This window comes from Cnephaeus nilssonii (genome assembly GCF_951640355.1).
Source record: "Cnephaeus nilssonii genome assembly, chromosome: 2".
NCBI lineage: Eukaryota > Metazoa > Chordata > Mammalia > Chiroptera > Vespertilionidae > Cnephaeus > Cnephaeus nilssonii.
The window spans coordinates 113611236-113630314 of record NC_137073.1 but is presented as its reverse complement, the minus strand read 5'-3'; the positions used below and the strand labels follow the sequence as shown (position 1 = coordinate 113630314).

The 19079-nt window shown below is 50.0% G+C and overlaps 1 protein-coding gene across 1 annotated transcript in view; it reads right to left on the bottom strand.

The window, feature by feature from the left end:
* NDUFS4 (NADH:ubiquinone oxidoreductase subunit S4) overlaps positions 1-5665 on the bottom strand; it is a 68226-nt gene extending 62561 nt beyond the window's left edge. Inside the window, exon 1 of the mRNA XM_079791642.1 lies at positions 5530-5665. Within this exon, the coding sequence (XP_079647768.1) occupies positions 5530-5627 (98 nt within the window). The 5' untranslated portion in view covers positions 5628-5665. The remainder of the gene's footprint in view (positions 1-5529) is intronic.
* Positions 5666-19079: the final 13414 nt, after the last annotated feature.

Below are 19079 nucleotides of genomic sequence, written 5' to 3'. Positions count from 1 at the left end.
GGTTAGTACCTACGTGGCTTTCACGGTTGCGGCTATTAATAGAAATACCGTTTATGGCTTCCTCCTTTCCCTCACAATCACACATCTGTAAATATGTATTTACTCATCTATATAAGCATTTACCTGTTAAGTGCGAGCCATTACACTGGGTGCCAGGAAGTATACAAAAATAAGTAACAGTATAAAAATTGTTTTCCTGTGACCTCACTACTGACACATCAGTCCAGGTGTGTGCACAAAGAGTCAGTGTAGGTTGTGAGCTGAGGCAACCAACCATCCAACGCCTTCGTGGCAGACGACAGCGGCTTACTTCTTGGTCACTTTATACTGCACACAGCCCACGGGGTCAGCCAGCTCTGCCTTGCTGCGTGCGCCTCACTGCAGGGTCTGGGCTAGGAGGCCCGACTGAGGATGTGTCCCTCTCACAGCAAAGGGGAGCCAGACGGGGCACAACAGGGCCGCCCTCAGGCTGCTGCTCACCGGCCCTGCCTCCCGCAGCACTGCACTGGCCGGGACAAGCCACGGGCCCGTGGGCGGCGGTGTGTGATCCATCCTGTCACAGGGAATGGAAGCGAATATTCCAATCTGTCACCAAGATTAAAGAACAATATTCAGGCTTGAATTAACATAAATTCACGTTTTATTTAAGTAAGATTTACAATGTACCAGACACTATTCTAATATTTATTAGTATTAAAATATTTACTTCTCCTAAGAATTACTCAACAAAAATACTGCTACTGATGAAACAAACCAACTAATTATGAGTATTTTTTAATGAGGAAAATAAGCCAAATGAAAAGTATTAGAAAGAACTTAAAAAACATTTCAAGCTCAGAAAACTTGGCTTTGATATGTCCCAAAGGCAGCAGAAGTAGCTGCCCTTCGGAGAGGACTGTTTGCCCAGCCTATTTGAAGGAAAGCCAATCCCCTGCTTTTAAATGTCCTAAATGTGTCTCAAATGTGAGCTGAGACTTTTTCTCCCTAACGGTGTGATGTACACAGAACCCTTGCCAACCTTAGGACCTCTTACTCATCGGAGGTTCCTGCAGACTCATAATTTTACACTGCTTATCTAATGCCAAAAAAACAAACAAACAAAAACAAACAAAGAGCAGCAGGATGGAATGGAGATTGGAGCACCAAACAGGCCTGAAGAAAGGTCCCGCATCCCTAGTCACCACCACCGCCATTTACAGCTGCTGCGGACCCGAAGGAGCTCTGATTGCAGTGAGCACAACTCGGTCCAAATCCAGAAGGAGGAGACAGGCGGTGAGATAAGTGCACACGAATAGGCAAAAGAAACAAACCGAAACCACTGCGCCAAATGCCTGGCGTCCCAAGACTTGCTATTTTGAAACGGGGTGCCATTTCCAGATTAATATCCTAAATAGTTAAACCTACAGGGGACAATCCCTCGGAAAGTCAGGAGAAGTAAGGGGACCTGCAGGCCTTTATCAGGGTTCCCCTCTCCAGTCCGCGGAACTGGAAGCACCCGGAAACTGAGACTCTCTCCAGAGCAGGGGCGCAGCTACTGGATCAGCTGAGTCATCTACTGCTCAAGTAAGTTTTCTCTCTCTTGCTTGTGTGTATGTGTTTGGATTTTTTTGTTTTCCTTTTTCTAATATATGATAATTATGTTCATAAGTTAATAGCTGTTGACTGCTTCTTTCCTTGTACTGATAGTTCCTTTTCTCCGGTACTTATTTTTTTTCACTACCCTCCTCCTCACAAGCGCCTCACTGCTCTACCCTCCCTAACTTTATTCATGTCATCTGAAATGCACACCATTTATTTGCAAATGTTCTCCAAACATTACTGGTTCTCTTTCCACATTCAACCGTTTCAGAGCCTCCTCCCTCTGTGCCAGGGAAGGACCGTGCTGAAGGATGAACGGAAGTCCCCCTAAGGAGAAGGGTCTCCCCTCCCCTGGAAGTGAGATGAACATCTTAAGCTCTTGGAGTGAAAAAGTGGTAACAGGACAAATAAATGTGTCCTTTGACTTGTGTTTGACATTGGTTTTCCTTGACTTTTACGTGTCTTTTATAGTGTGAAACAAAAGTCATCTTATGTGACCTAAGTGCTTATTTTCTTTCCAAACCTAACACATCTGCAAGCAGGAACGCTTTAAATCTGGATAAGCAGTATTAATTATCATCAATGTTTCCAAATGTAATGTCTTCACTTCAGCTACTTCAATGGCTGGCAGACAGCCATGTTCTGCTTAGCCCTGCACCAGGGACCCTTCAAGTGTGTTTTCAGTCTAGGCAACTGTGGGTACCTTATTATGTCTAGGAGAACAAGGCCAAGCTGAGTCACCCCCAGCCCAGCTCTGAGTCACCCTGTGAAGTATTGACCTCAGAGAAATACTTTCCATTCGTCAAGTCCCCCATATGCAGAACAGTTAACTGCAGACTCATTTACCTTCCCCCCGTCTTAGCATCTTATTTGCAATGACTCTGTATTATACATACAGCGTGTCCCCAAAAAACGTACACACACTGTAACAGCTGACAGCTCAATTTTGAAAATGAAATACATTTTAATAAACATCGCCTTTACTCAAAGTGTATGTATACATTTTTGGGGGACACCCTATATATCTCTGGACTATCACTTCAAGCCTCTCCTTAACCCAATGACCCCACCCAAACCCACTATTTAAAACCTTAATAAAAATTATCTCCCAAAATCCTTCCTAACTGGAGTTCTAACCCTCTGCATCCCTTTGTACTTACTGCCTACGACACTAAGTTAATTGACATCTTAACCTTCCTGGTTCCCAGCACTGAGCCTCAGGCAGGATGCACTCTATATGAGCCCCGGCTCAGATTTACACTAACAAGCTAGAAACAGCAATAACACATAATAATCATTCGCAGATAAGAATGCTGGGTATGTGTCCGTGCTGTCCTGTTAGGGCTGCAATAAATTCAGGAAAATTCGGGAAATGGAGGATTAAGTCATGAAGTCTGTGGTCTCAAAAAAGAAAAAGAAAAATCACCATCACAAAAAAATGCTTCAAGACAAAACAATAACAACAGAAACTTCTGAATTATTTCAAGGCTTTTATAAAATTCTGGATGGGGAACCCTCCCAGCATGACCACCAGCCTTTGAAAAATTAACTTCCAATATTTTTACCAACATCGACTTCCCACCAAATGTTCCGCCCAAGCAGGGGGATGCATAAAACTGTGTTTCTGTTCAGAAACCTAATCAACACCACTGACAGCAAAGAGGAATTCACCCCCAGGTAAGGACGGGGTGACTTCACCCCCAGGTAAGGACGGGGTGACAGACCAGCAGGTGACTTCACCCCCAGGTAAGGACGGGGTGACAGCAAAGAGGAATTCACCCCCAGGTAAGGACGGGGTGACTTCACCCCCAGGTAAGGACGGGGTGACAGACCAGCAGGTGACTTCACCCCCAGGTAAGGACGGGGTGACAGCAAAGAGGAATTCACCCCCAGGTAAGGACGGGGTGACAGACCAGCGGGTGACTTCACCCCCAGGTAAGGACGGGGTGACAGCCAGCAGGTGACTTCACCCCCAGGTAAGGACGGGGTGACAGACCAGCGGGTGACTTCACCCCCAGGTAAGGACGGGGTGACACACCAGCGGGTGACTTCACCCCCAGGTAAGGACGGGGTGACAGACCAGCAGGTGACTTCACCCCCAGGTAAGGACGGGGTGACAGCAAAGAGGAATTCACCCCCAGGTAAGGACGGGGTGACAGACCAGCGGGTGACTTCACCCCCAGGTAAGGACGGGGTGACAGCCAGCAGGTGACTTCACCCCCAGGTAAGGACGGGGTGACAGACCAGCGGGTGACTTCACCCCCAGGTAAGGATGGGGTGACAGACCAGCGGGTGACTTCACCCCCAGGTAAGGACGGGGTGACGGACCAGCGGGTGACTTCACCCCCAGGTAAGGACGGGGTCACAGACCAGCGGGTGACTTCACCCCCAGGTAAGGTCGGGGTGACGGTCAAAGGTGACTTCACCCCCAGGTAAGGACGGGGTCACAGACCAGCGGGTGACTTCACCCCCAGGTAAGGACGGGGTGACAGTCAGCAGGTGACTTCACCCCCAGGTAAGGACGGGGTCACAGACCAGCGGGTGACTTCACCCCCAGGTAAGGACGGGGTGACACACCAGCGGGTGACTTCACCCCCAGGTAAGGACGGGGTCACAGACCAGCAGGTGACTTCACCCCCAGGTAAGGACGGGGTGACAGCAAAGAGGAATTCACCCCCAGGTAAGGACGGGGTGACAGACCAGCGGGTGACTTCACCCCCAGGTAAGGACGGGGTGACAGACAAGCGGGTGACTTCACCCCCAGGTAAGGACAGGGTGACACACCAGCGGGTGACTTCACCCCCAGGTAAGGACGGGGTCACAGACCAGCGGGTGACTTCACCCCCAGGTAAGGACGGGGTGACAGACAAGCGGGTGACTTCACCCCCAGGTAAGGACGGGGTGACTTCACCCCCAGGTAAGGACAGGGTAACAGACCAGCGGGTGACTTCACCCCCAGGTAAGGACGGGGTGACTTCACCCCCAGGTAAGGACGGGGTGACAGACCAGCGGGTGACTTCACCCCCAGGTAAGGACGGGGTGACAGACCAGCGGGTGACTTCACCCCCAGGTAAGGATGGGGTGACGGTCAAAGGTGACTTCACCCCCAGGTAAGGACGGGGTGACTTCACCCCCAGGTAAGGACAGGGTGACAGACCAGCGGGTGACTTCACCCCCAGGTAAGGACGGGGTCACAGACCAGCGGGTGACTTCACCCCCAGGTAAGGACGGGGTGACAGACAAGCGGGTGACTTCACCCCCAGGTAAGGACGGGGTGACAGACCAGCAGGTGACTTCACCCCCAGGTAAGGACGGGGTGACGGTCAAAGGTGACTTCACCCCCAGGTAAGGACGGGGTGACTTCACCCCCAGGTAAGGACGGGGTCACAGACCAGCAGGTGACCTCACCCCCAGGTAAGGTCGGGGTCACAGACCAGCGGGTGACTTCACCCCCAGGTAAGGACGGGGTGACGGTCAAAGGTGACTTCACCCCCAGGTAAGGACGGGGTCACAGACCAGCAGGTGACTTCACCCCCAGGTAAGGACGGGGTGACTTCACCCCCAGGTAAGGACGGGGTCACAGACCAGCAGGTGACTTCACCCCCAGGTAAGGACGGGGTCACAGACCAGCAGGTGACTTCACCCCCAGGTAAGGACGGGGTGACGGTCAAAGGTGACTTCACCCCCAGGTAAGGACGGGGTCACAGACCAGCGGGTGAGAAACGGAGGGTGCGGGAGGCGGGGAGCCTGCGCCCCTTCTCTGGGCACCGCAGACCAGCCCGGCGACCACAGGACACAGCCCCCAGGAAGGCGGGCGCCGCCGTCCCCCGCCCGCCCGGCTCCCCGCGGCCTCCCGGCACGCCGGCCCGAGGCCGTGGCCCGCACAGCGCACAGCCCCGCCGAGGCGGAGGGACGCCGAGAAGCTGCAGAAGGAGCCCGCGGCCCTGTTACCTGGTTGGAACCCGGAGAGCGGAGGCAGCCGCCGCGGCCGCGGCCCTGCGGCCCCACAGCGCGCGCCGCAGCGCCTCTGACATTGAGACCGCCGCCATCTTGCCGCCCGCGAGCGCCGGACGGGGCGCCGCGAGGGACACGCCTCCTCCGTCTCGGGCCCGCGGAGCGCGGCGGGCGGGGCTTAGCGGGGCGGGGCTTAGCGGGGCGGGGCTTGTCGGAGGGCGGGGCTTAGCCTGGGCTCGGGCTGGGTCTCCCGCCAGGTGCTGGGGCTGGGAACAGAGGTGGGAGGTTGGGCGGGAGGCGGATGCACAGCTGCTGGAAGTGTAGACAGAACCCCCGTGAAAGGAGGACTGTTTGTTATGCAATGAAAAGACCAAAAGGAAATACTTGAACTTAAACGCTTGCAACTCATTTTTTCAAAGGACTCCGAGTAGCGAGGGCTGAGGCCCGGCAGGAGCCAGAAGGCCCTTTGTGGCTCTTGAGAACCTAAAGCAGTACCTTTGCAAAGTGTTGCCAGATGGAGTTCGCAAGCTCCCAGGACCCGGCTGTGTTCCGAGGGATGGGCAGTCCGTCATTGTTACCGTCCTAGTTTTCTAAACGCGGCTTGTTATTAGCACTATGACTTTTTGATGCGTGGATTTATATGCAAAGCTCATAGAACATAACGTTTGATGTCACTGTATTCCCAGTAATTTCTGAATGTGTGATCATAATCCACAGACACCAAGAATATTAATGCTTCATCCATATAAAATAAAAAATCATCTTCTGAGACGCGTGTTGGAAACATGTTTATCGTATGAGCTCCTGACCTTATGAACAATAATTATATATATATGTATATATATGCAGGTTTTATATATATATATGCAGGTTTTATATATATATATATGCAGGTTATATATATATATATATATATATATATATATATGCAGGTTTTATATATATATGTGTGTGTGTGTGTGTGTGTGTGTGCAGGTTTTATATATATATATATGCAGGTTTTATATATATATATATATGCAGGTTTTATATATATATATATGCAGGTTTTATATATATATATATATATATATATGCAGGTTATATATATATATATATGCAGGTTTTATATATATATACATATATATATATGCAGGTTTTATATATATATATGTGTGTGTGTGTGCAGGTTTTATATATATATATATATATATATATATATATATATATATATATATATATATATAAAAGCAGGTTTGTTTGGGGTTTTCAAAGAGATCTTTTAAAAAATAGGATGCTGCTGCTTTTTAGAGTTAAGCCCATAGAAACATAACCTTTATTAAGAGAATAGGATTAACAGCAGGAGGGGAATGACTTGCTTCTGCCTTGTGGCCAATGGAAAGAAAACGTAACACATCAGGAAAAGGGGGAAGAAAGAGGTTCCGCAGCAGAGCCCCAAGGGGAGAAAGGCAAGTCCTGGGAAAGATAAAATGCACAGGAAGATAAAGGAAGGCGAGGGAGAGGTGACTCTGGGAATTTTCTTTAAAACTTTTTATTTTTAAATAAATTATAGATTTCATAGGAAGACTGCAAAAACAGCACAGAGAGGTGGGTTCGCCCCGCTTCTCCCGTTGGCTACATCTTAAATACCTCTACTAGGATGTCAGAGCCGGGAACCTGATGGTGAAATAAAGTCCACTATGCTGTTTCCATTTTTATAATTTTGAGATTTCAAGGAGATGTCAATGGACGCCTGCAGTGTGACTTCTTCCGATGGGCTTCCATCGTTCAGCATAACGGCCTCCGATCCACCCAAGTTATTTCATGTATCAACAGTTTGCTCCTTTTTATTGCTGAGTAGCATGTCACGGTATGTTAATCAGGATTTTCCAGAAAAACAAAGCCAATCGGATAAAGACAAAGTCCCTTAACCTCATTTGACGGGCTCCATGCGGTCCGCCCCCGCCCCCCTTCTCTCTAGCCACTGACTGTCTTTCTGTCCTGCCCGGGAGCCTTTCACAGCGTAGGCCTACTGCCATGACCTTCGGGTCTCTTATCTACTCAGCCTCCTTCCCTTGAGATCACAGCTGAGAGCCACTCCCCGTGGCAGAATCTGCAGGTATCTTAGAGGCAGGCTTTTCCCACCTACCCCTCCCCTGCTGGCAGAGCCTGACTCCTTCTACAGACACTAAAACATGTCCTGTCCTGGCCTTCCCATCAGCGCTTGCAGCTCTGCTGCTGCACAAGAGGGGCCCACAGAGAAATGCCTCTTCCTGCCTGGGAGGCAGTTGTATGAGGACACAATGCCTGGAGCCCGGGCATCTTCTCAGCAGGAGGGCGCAAGCAGAAGAGCGTGGCCAACAACAAAGGCCAAAAAGGGGAGAGCAGAGAGGGAAAGAGCCCAGGTCTTTCATGGTGTCGTTGACCTTCTGAACCAACCCTGACCAAAACACCGCCAGGATCCTGTTGTCAGAAATGAGTGGCTTGATAGGTGAAGCCTCTATTTGTACCCACTGATGCTCTTAAACAAGGCGTACTTCCCTGGCTTCCCTGCCCCAGCAACTCCTCCTTCTGGAGACCCACCTGCACGCTATCCTTCGGCCTCAGAGCACCACCCACGCTGCGTGTTCTTTCCTTCTTTGTTTGTTTGTTTCCATGCTGCATTTTAATGCAATGTCATCTTCTCTTTCTCCGAAATGGAAGGTACGTTCTCTGAAAACACAGGTCATATAGGTGTTTGCTGATCATTTTCCCAGTACCTAGCCTAGTCCCTGACACATACTAGGCTCCCAAGAAGGTGTAGAATGAGTGAATGGATGGGTGGATGAACGAATGAAGTTTTACAACCATCAAAAATAAGTTGGGGAGCCTGACCAGTGTGGCTCAGTGGTTGAGCATTGACCTATGAAGTAGGGAGGTCACGGTTCGATTCCTGGTCAAGACACATGCCCAGGTTTGGGGCTTCATCCCCAATGGGGGGCGTGCAGGAGGCAGCCGATCGATGATTCTCTCTCATCATTGATGTCTCTCTCTCCCTCTTCCTTCCTCTTTAAAATCAATAAAAATATATCTTAACAAATTAAGTTGGTGAAAGTAACTTTTTTTGTTATTTTTGCTTAGAAAAAGCTTGTCCAATTTTTTTTATTTTTCAGTTACAGTTGACATTCAATATTATATTAGTTGCAGATGTACCGTATAGTGGTTAGACATTTTTATAACTTACAAAGTGATCCTCCCAGTAAGTCTAGAATCCACCTAACACCATACATACTTATTACAATATTATTCCCTATATTCCCTATACTGTAGTTTACATCCCCAAGACTATTTTGGAACTACCAATTTGTTGTACAAATTATTTTTAATGTGATTGTTCTCTCAGGTCTACAGAGCTTACTGGTTTCTCATATTTCATCTTTGATCATGTGCCATTTCTGAAGACCTTGGTGGGATGCTGGGGAGAGGGGCCCAGTGTTGCTGGCAAGAGACCTGAAACCATGAATCTACCTTTTATTAGACTTGCATTTTAGAAAAAAAAAATTAATAATCCCTTTCATTTCCTTATTCCTCACATTTCAAATACAGGATATAGGCCTTTCAGGAACAGCAATAATTTGCTATGTGCATTTATTGTTTTTACAATTTCACTCAAATTATAGATTCTACCAGTAGGCTTAATAGATGTCTAGGTCTAAATACCATTTTAATATTTCAAATAGGAGTATTAAAATGTGAATTCAGTTAACTTTTTGTTTGTATTTCAAGCATGGTGGCCAAAAGAAACATTTAGTTTAGTCTTTCTGATGGCATGTGAAATTTACAGTGGATCTGAAGTTGTCTGGTTTTAATTTTTTCTCCTTGCACATGGGTCTTCAATAAAGCATCCAGAAAAAAATAAATTAAAACCAGACATTTCTATCAGAAGTTTCACATGCAATCGCTAAAGGCAGGAAAATATTTCTCCATCACTTTTTGGCTACAAACTAATATTTTAAATTGCATTTTATTTTTCACTGCTCATTTCATTGAAAACCTTGAATTAATACATTATCATCTTATAAAATTATTATTTTATTTGGCAGGGCCGTTGAGTCTTTGGCAACAAGTGAAATGATTTCTACCTATAGTGAAGAACTGCCACTTGAAATTATTTTTGAAGGAAAAAAAGGTACAAGCAATCAGGATACCGAAGAACTCAAGGAGTTTTCCCACATAAATTTGTTCACATGCCCCATCACAGTCCGGCATCCTAATCCTAAATTCTCAAACTTCACATGTAGAAAACCAAACCAATTATCTTCCTTCCCTTTCTCTTCCCCACAGCAAATCTGTTCCTCCCGTCCAGAATTCTCTGTCTTGGCAAAACACTACCATCTTCCTTCCAGTATGAGATGTTGTCGACTGTAAAATGCATCATTATTTTCTGGACTATTAAATACAAAAAAGAAAAATGCAACAAACCATTACACACAACCAACTATATATATATATATATATCTCCTGATTTCAGAGCGGTACGATGTGGGGAAATGCACATTTTTTAGAAGCAAAGAAATATAATCATTGCCTAATCCGATGTATTTTCCTTCCTTTGTCCTTATTTATTATTTACTGGTCTCTGGAATAAGACTTTATTTTTCAGCCTCTCTCTTGCTAGAAATAGCCATGTAACCAGTTCCGGCCAATGAAATACAAGCGAAAATTGTCATGTGACAACTGGGCCGCCTTCTTTAAACATAGAGAGCAGTTGCACCTCCTTTCCCCTTCCCCCCTTTACCTACCTCCTCTACCACCCTGCGCCCCAGATGCAAAGGTCACCAAGACTCAGGTCATCAAGACAAGATGCCCACGATGGGCAAAGGATGAGGCGGACCAGCCTGGGCCGGCCAGCCCTCCTCAGGTCCCCTAAGAGCTGCGATCCTTTCCTCCTTCCTCCATGACCCCGTTCAGCACGCTCTCGGTGAGATCCCCCTCCTTCCCCGGATTAAATTCCGTGGCCAAGTTTCATCCTCATTTTCTCGCTTACACTCCCAACTCCCTTGCCCCTCTCCCTGTCTCATCCTCAGGGAAACCGCCACCTGAGTCAAGTCCGACGCTACCTCTCCTGACCTGCCCCGTGCGGCTGGACGCGACCGGGACAAGCACCAGACCACACGATGTGGCTCACGGGGCGTGGGCTCAAGGCGGTCCTTGTGCTGCTCGGACACCCTAGGAAGCGTCCTATGTTCTCTGCACATGTGTCCTCAGCCCATTCGTTTCCTCACGTCCTTAGATGGCTGTTTCTTCTCTCTCCTCCAACCTCGGTTACCTCCTCTCCCACCCGCACTTCCTGCTGATGACTTCCCCACGTCCCTGAGAAGATGGAGTTAATCAAAAGGACCCTTCTCCAAACATGGCCACCGTGTCACCCACCAGCAACTGCACCCGAAGACTGTCTTCCCTCCGTCACTGCCCATGAGCGGCTCACGCCCGATGGAGAGGGAATCCCTCCGGGGGTGCACCAGGCCCATCCCGGCCCGCCCGCCCGAGAGCCGCCCGCCGAGCACATTGCTCTGGCACCTCTCCCCCCTCTCTCCTCCAGCACGCATCTGCCACGACTTCCTGGGACAGTCTCCTCAGCTCACAAGCATGTGGTTTATTTAGTTAGTATTTTTACAAAGATTTTTAAATTGACTTTTTTTAGAGAGAGAGTAAGGGAGAGGGAGAGAGAGAAACACTAACATGAGGCTGCCTTCTGCACACACCCTGAACCAGCAACCTTTCACTGCATGGAACAACGCCCAACCAACTGAGCCACACCGGCCAGGGCCACTTTTCCCATCCAAAAAGCAAAACTTGCCAGGGCCAGTGTGGTTCAGTGGGCTGGAGCATCGTCCCGTGCACCAAAGGGCGGCGAGTTTGATTCCTGGTCAGGGCACATGCTCAGGTGGAGGGTTCGGTTCCGGGTTGGGGTGTATGCTGGCGGCCACTGATTAATGTTTCTCTCTCACATTGATATTTTGACCTCTCTCTCTCCCTTCCTCTCTCTAAAGAAAATTAAAAAGTAAATTTCATTGACTCAATCTATCCCACCAACCCCTGCCCCATCTCTTAGCGGCGACAGGCCTCTGAAGGGCTGCCCGTGTGCACTGTCTCCGCTCTCCCTCCTCCCGCCGCTCCTCCAGCTGCTCTATCAGAAACACCAGTGCCCTCCCGCTGCTAAATCCAACGATCAATTCACAGACTTTATCTCATTTGACCTTTCATTTGACACAACTGATTACTCAGTTCTCAACATACTTGCTTCCCAGACCCCCATGCTGTCCTCGCTTCCCTCCTACTTCATTTACAGGCTCCTTATCAGCCTCCATACCGGGTCCCCTCCGCTCCCGCAGCGAACGCTGGCCTACCCAGGATGCCGGGCAAGATGCTTGCATCACTTTTCTTCTCCGCTGACAGCCTCATTCCGCCTCATGGCTTTGCAATGTCATCTATTGACCAGCCGCTCCCAACCTTTATCTCCAGCTCCTTCTTTTCTAATGAATTGAAAACCTTTATTTCCACTTTTTTTTTTTTTTTTTTTTACTGAATTTCCTCACGTGGATATTAAATAAATATCACAAACTTAACCTGTTCCAAGCTGAATTCCTGATCTCCTCACAATCTGTCCAACCCACAGCCTTCCCGTCTTAACTAATGGCAACGCTAATGTTTAGTTGCTCAAGTTTTCGAGTTAGCCTTGACTCCCTCTCTTTGGTAGACCAGTTGCGACACACGCCAGGGTGTTTCTGAGAAAGGATTCCATACTGCAGCGTTCACAGAGTCCCTGTACATGAGATTAGACAGCAGTCCGTTAAAGACCTAAACACAGTTACCAGAAACTACCTCAATGACTTCCTTTTTCATTTTTAAAATATATTTTTATGGATCTCAGAGGGGAAGGGAGAGGGAGAGAGAGATAGAAACATCAATGATGTGAGACAATCATTGATCAGCTGCCTCCTGCATGCCCCCTACTGGGGACCAAGCCCACAACCCAGGCATGTGCCCTTGACCGGAATCGAACCTGGAACCCTTCAGTCCGCAGGCCGATGCTCTATCCACTGAGCCACACCAGCTTGGGCCTTAATGACTTTCAACCATCAGCCCTGGAAGATGTCCAGAAGAACATGGGGGAAAATAAAATCTGTACAGATACAGAGGAACACAGGCTCCTCGCTACCACACGGACAGACTTTGGGCTGCTTCCCATAATGCCTGTCTTTATCCCTCACTCCAACACATTCCTTAGACTCTGCCTTCGAGCTATAGCTATCATGTGACCACTTTTCACTACCCGCATTGCTCGCTCACAGGTCAAAGCTGCCATCGTCTCCTGCCTAGAATGCTGCTCAAATCCGGTAGCATGCTTCCTTTTCTCACTTTTGCCTGCAGAGTGTGTGTTAGCGCAGCTGCCACAGTGGTCTGGTAAAGTATCAGGCCATTCCTGCCGTCCCCTTGCTCAAACCCTGCGGGGGGCCCTCACAGGGGGCCCTCACCTGGCTACCATCCCTCTCTCATCCCAACTGCTACTGTCTCTTCCCACCCGGTGACTGTCTTCCGCAGGCCCTTCCTCACCATCCTCACCATGGGCCTCTGCTCGGGCGTTCCCTCGGCCTGGAGTGCACTCCCCCCAGATACCCACATAGCTAACTCCCTCCTCCCTTAAGTCTTTGATCAAATGTCACCTTTGGGACGAGGCTTTCCCAAACACACATCATACACACGTATCAGTCAATGTCCTGCCAGGAAAACAGAAACCACTTCAGATATTTCAAGCGGAGGAAATTTAATTCAGGGAGTTGTTTACACAGGTGATGGGGCTGCTGAGGAGCCAAACAAGGGGGCTCAGGAGACCACTCAGATAACAGAACCAGCAGGAGCTGCCGGCACCCCCACTGCGAAGCACCGCAGGGAACGAGTGGCGTGACCAGGGCCCCAAAGCGGGGATCCTCCAGGGGGACCTGAAACCGGAGCGGAGAGGCTGAGTGGGGGCTGGGACCAGGGAGGGAGGGGCACGTGAGTAGCACAGACTCAGAGACCACCCCCAAGCTGGAGATGGGGAGTAGAGAAGTCCCACTCTGAGAAATATAGTTTCCCTTTTTCTCCCGAACCCATAAAAGATGTTAAAATATCTATTGACAATGAACAAAATTGGGCTTACTAATCATAGACAAGACTAACCCGATAGCAATTTGTGAATCAGATAATGTTTATCTTCGGTCATTTAGTTTCCTTCTACTAGTCAAGATAATGCTAACTGCCTTAACAAATAAACCCTAAATTCTCAGTGGCACGTGGACATAAACAAAGTATTTCTTACATCGGTGACACAAGGGTGTTTCCAGCCTTCAAGGTCCTTGGCGATCTTTCATGCTGCCCGTGGGTGAGAAGAGGTATCCTGTCAATGACCAGGAAAGTTCTGGACTTGGATGGCATGCATCACTCCTACCCTCATGTCACTGGCCAGAATTCCGTCACACAGCAGCACTTACCTGCAAGAAGAATTCTGGGAAAAGTGGCAAATCGATGGGCTTTTAAAGAAAAGGAAATGGACTTGGGTCCACGCGTAAAGGCCTCTGCCACAGTCCGCTCTTCCGTTCATCCTCACCCGAGGATGTTTTTCCTTGGTTTTTAGAGAGAGAGGAAAGGAGGGGGAGAGACAAAGAGAAGCATCAATGTGAGAGAGACACATCGATTGGTTGCCTCCTGCATGCACCCCGACTAGGGCCAGAGAAACTACAACCAAGTTATGTGCCCTTGACCGGATTCGAACCTGAGACCCTTTAGTTCGTGAGCTGACACTCTACCCACTGAGCCAAACCGGCTAGGGCCACAGTCTGCTCTTCTGATTCCCGAACATCTTCTTTCTCTCTTCTGCTTGCACATAGGAAACGCTCCTTTCCTTCCCAGGGAAACAAACCAGAGCTGCACGCAGACACTGCATCCCGATGAAGTCCAGACTGATGCACCCGCTCGTAGCAAACCCTCATGAACTAAGACAAGTTGTATGTCCCCCACTCCCATCAACACACACACAGTTACAGCGGTGGAACAGGGGCAGATAATGTAATGAACATCCGTGTCTGGGCAGGGGGAGTGTGAGTGGTCTCCTCATAGCCATTGTGGGTCTTCACAGTTGTAAAGTTCTGTTGAGCCGGCATCTTGAAGGCCTTGACCTGGATGAGACCCTGATTCTTCTCTGGCAGGAAGTCCCTTGGCCATCGTCCTCGATGGTTCCTAACCCTGCCCTCTGGAGGTACTTCCTTGTTCAGCATCCTCCGTAGACACATCTGCCGTGTGCCCTTCTTGGGGGCCGCCCCGTTTTTACTGCTTACTCCTGGTGCTCGAGTTTGGGCTGGTAATTGTGTTGCTAGCTCAATTCCTTCAGAATCATAGTAGATTTCTGATTGATGTGTGTTTCAGTCGGTTCCATGCAACAGTCATAAAGGCCCTTGTTTGACAGAACTCTCAAGCCTCATTGATTTCTTTGCTTCCTTGCCTCTTATGAAAAACTAGAAGCCCGATGCACGAAGATTCATGCAAGAATGGGCCTTCCTTACCCTGGCTGCTGGCACTGCCTTCGCTCCAGCCCAGAGCCGCCTTTCCGCCTTCCCACGCTGCCCAGAGGCCCAGAGCGGCTGGGCGGTGCAGAACGCCTGCGTTGTTGCCATGGCGACGATGCAAGCGTCCTGCCCCTGGCTGCTAGGCACCTGTGTATGCAAATTAACCCGCCATCTTTGTTGGGTTAATTTGCGTACTCATTCCTGATTGGCTGGTGGTCGTCACGAAGGTACGGTCAATCTGCACCTTACTCTTTTATTAGTGCAGATAGTCCAGCTAAATGCAGCGACCGAGTGACCCTCGCTCATTCCTGGTGGCGTGCGGGTGAGACACCCCCACTGAGCCACTTCCCAATGGCACAAGCATGAGCAGATACAGGGTTGTGTTTGAAGCTACCAAGTAGGGCTGTTTGTTGCACAGCAATTGATAAACTACATGACACTATGACTTTTTCTGCCACACCTCGAATCTTATTTTTGCCTCAGGATGAGTCATATTAATGCTGTTAATATTTAGGCAGGAACAATAGGCATAAACCATGACTGTCCTGGGGAAACTGGCACATCCTGGCCCTTTCTTGCTCTAACATTTTCTTTTTTTAGCTTTTCCCGTTCTGTTCGGCTTAGAAGGGGTTGACTTCTCCAACCCTTCGAAGAACTAAATTGCTGGAGTCTCTTTATCCCCTTTCATTTCTGTTTGCAAAGTGCGATTCTTTCCCACGCACATCAGTTCCTGTGGTTGCTGCCGAAAGTGGCCACCCTGACTGTCCCGTCCTTTCTGTGTGCCCAGGCTCAGCACCCACGCCGTCTGGCTCTCGTGGCGATGGTTCGTTCTACTGCGTCTTTTCTTTGTAGATGTCACGGTTCTGCGTCTCCCCAGCCTCTCGGCTTCCTCACTTGATCTCAGCTACCAGCCCATGCCGCGAATTTGGCATTGGTATTTTCAGCAAATCTCCACTTCCAATAAGTTTATTTCTTACTCACATGACGTTCAAAACTAGCGCCCTGACCCGGGGGCGGCTCCCCTCGGAGCAGCGTGTCTGGCCGGAGGAGGCCGGTTCTACCTGGCGGCCCCTCCTCAGGTGTTTTCATGTCTCACGCTCCTGGCCGGGCTGGCGGGGGGAAATGCACAGGCAGCAGATGCGGGAGACCCGTGGGGCCTAAGCCCGCACCTCCTCCCAGCTGAGCACGCACCTCCTCCCGGCTGAACGCGCACCTCCTCCCGGCTGAACGCGCACCTCCTCCCAGCTGAACACGCACCTCCTCCCGGCTGAGCACGCACCTCCTCCCAGCTGAACAGGCCTGCTGGCTGTACCTCGGCCACAGGACCGCGCCCACCGGCAGGGGCCGGGATGTGTGGGCCGGCTGTGTGCGCAGGGAATACCACGTGAAAAAGGAAAGCAGCACGCGTGTTGCGAAGCGAGGCAGTCCCTGCTGTCCTAAGGCCCCGAGTAACAGGATACTTTTGGTTTCCCGGTTTTCACCCGAAGGACTAACCGCGAGTTTGTGCGGACCGTGCAGGCCGGTGACCAGAGGAACACCCTGCGTGGCGCCCGGCGGGCGCTTCCTCTCCGGACTAGGCGTTCGGGGCTGATGCCCGGGCACACCCCTCAGCCGCAGAGCATGCCCCGCCGGAGCCGGGCTGCCCGCCGAGAGGCTGCGGGGTCTCGTCACCCAGTGTCCCCGGCCGGCCCCCTCGGGAGCCGGGGCCGCGGCCCTGCAGTGGGCCATCTCTCGAGCCTTCCTTGCAGCCACACGTGCTGCCTCCCTGAGCCTCCCTGTGGGCGCACAGCAGAACGAGGTGCAGGGCGCACACGGGGTAAGTAACCGGCCAGCAGGGACTCGGACACCACCCGCCCCTTTCTTTACCCGTCGGGTTTGTCTTGTGCTTACGCTACTACATGCGGGTGCTGGCCGTTAATAAGCAAGAAAAGGGTATTTTTAAGAAATGCAGAAGGCATATCAGTCCTGGGTAAGGAAGAGTTGACTATATGTGTGCGCGCACACGCACACGCGCGCGCACACACACACACACACACACACACACACACAAGAATCACTAAAAACACGTGCATTTGAAAAATTGCTTTCGAAGTCTAATTGTCAGCGTGCTCTGCAGAATTTGTGTAAAATGAAGACCATGATGACAGCTGTCAGCGGTTTTCCCAAACAGATTAGACTTGTCTTCCCAAAGTCTTCACCCCTCACCCTGGGCGCAGCTCGCCCGGCCGCCTCTCCTCCGTGTGCGCGCTCCACGCGGTGCCTCTTCCCGGCATCAGAGGAGGGGCCAGAGGGGCCGTGCGTGACGTCAGCAGGAGGAACATTGACTTCGGGGAGACGTCAGGTCCCCAGAGCGGCCTGGAAGCCATCAGCCAGTCACGTGGCCCGGTGGCAACCATTGGGAGGGCAGGAGGGAGCTGTCCCAGGCCACCGGGAGGCTCAGCACCCTAGTGGCCCCTGGACACCGCCAGCCACTCAGGAGTCAGACTGTCACGCCGAGGCCCCGCACCCCCACAGGAAGCACGGCAGGCAACGTGACAGTAATTCCCCGTCAGATAAAACGGGGGCAAACGTCTTGGGTCCATCAGATGTGGAGGGACTTAGTCATAAATCTGAACTAGCCTTTCTTCACCTGTCCGCCCTCCACGGCAGAGCTAAGCATTGCGACAGGGTAAGGTGCAGGGTTTGGAGAGTCCAGGCGATTGCGAACGCGCTATAGAAACCGGGGTGGGGCCACCTGCGCTCTTTGGATCATCTATAAGCGATCATCTACGGCAGTGGTCGGCAAACTCATTAGTCCACAGAGCCAAATATCAACAGTACAACAATTGAAATTTCTTTTGAGAGCCAAATTTTTTAAACTTAAACTTCTTCTAACGCCACTTCTTCAAGATAGACTCGCCCAGGCCATGGTATTTGGTGGAAGAGCCACACTCAAGGGGCCAAAGAGCCGCATGTGGCTCGCGAGCCGCAGTTTGCCGACCACTGACTATGGCAACTGCAAGAGAAGAACAAATCAGGATGCAGAATCTTCTCCCTTTTCTTGGCTCCTGGAAGACGGAAGACAGTGAGAGCGTGAAGTGGGAATCATCTGCTTTCCTGTGTATGGACACGGCCTCAGGTGGCCTTGTATGAGAGGCAGCAAACAGTGCAGTGGGGAGCCCGGCTGAAGCCCCAGGCGTGGTCCCTGGAAAGGTGGGGGGAGGGAACTCACACATTAACACATCAAGACTAGTTTGAAGGGCTTGGATGGACCCCTGGGCTGGCCCAGGCTCTTCAGCTCCTCCCTTGCAAGCGGCTGCCTGCTCCTGGCCTTGCTTCTTTTGAAAACAGGGCGGAGAGAGATGCAATGTTAGTGATTTGTGTTTATCTTTATTTATTATTTCCCAACTTCACTGTGTGCTCAGTACCTTCTTTGGCCCAGTTATCTTTTGTTTGAGTCATTTTCCCAAATATTTATGTCGGGGAGATTATCTCTTGTTCCAAGGAGGAGGAAAAAACGGGTTCCAATCCGGAGACTTCGTCAAAGAGTCCTGTAATCCCCATTGTGCCTTCGTATTCTTCCCTCAATGTAGAGGCCGTGATACATATCTCTTTGAATCCAGCATTGGCATTTACTCTTCCAGGCTTCAACAATTTAAAGTGTGACAAAAATAGGATATTCAGATATAGTCATTTACTCTGATGAGTTGCTTTTTTAATGTAAAAAAAACAACAATAAAAAACAACAACAAAAAAACACCTAGTTTGGGAGTTCTTTTTTTAATGCCCCTTTTTGCTAGACGTCGATTAATCTTCTCTCTGTCATGTTTATTGTATAACACTATGTTCTGTGGGGAAAAGAAAAACAAAATAAGATCATTCTCTGTGACCCAACACGTTTCCCTGAGCGCAAGAAATGAGTAACTACAAAGGAAACAGAACGCTGGGAAGCTTCATGTCGCCCGCAGACGTTCCCGGCCGGTCAGCTCTATGGCATTCTCTCGC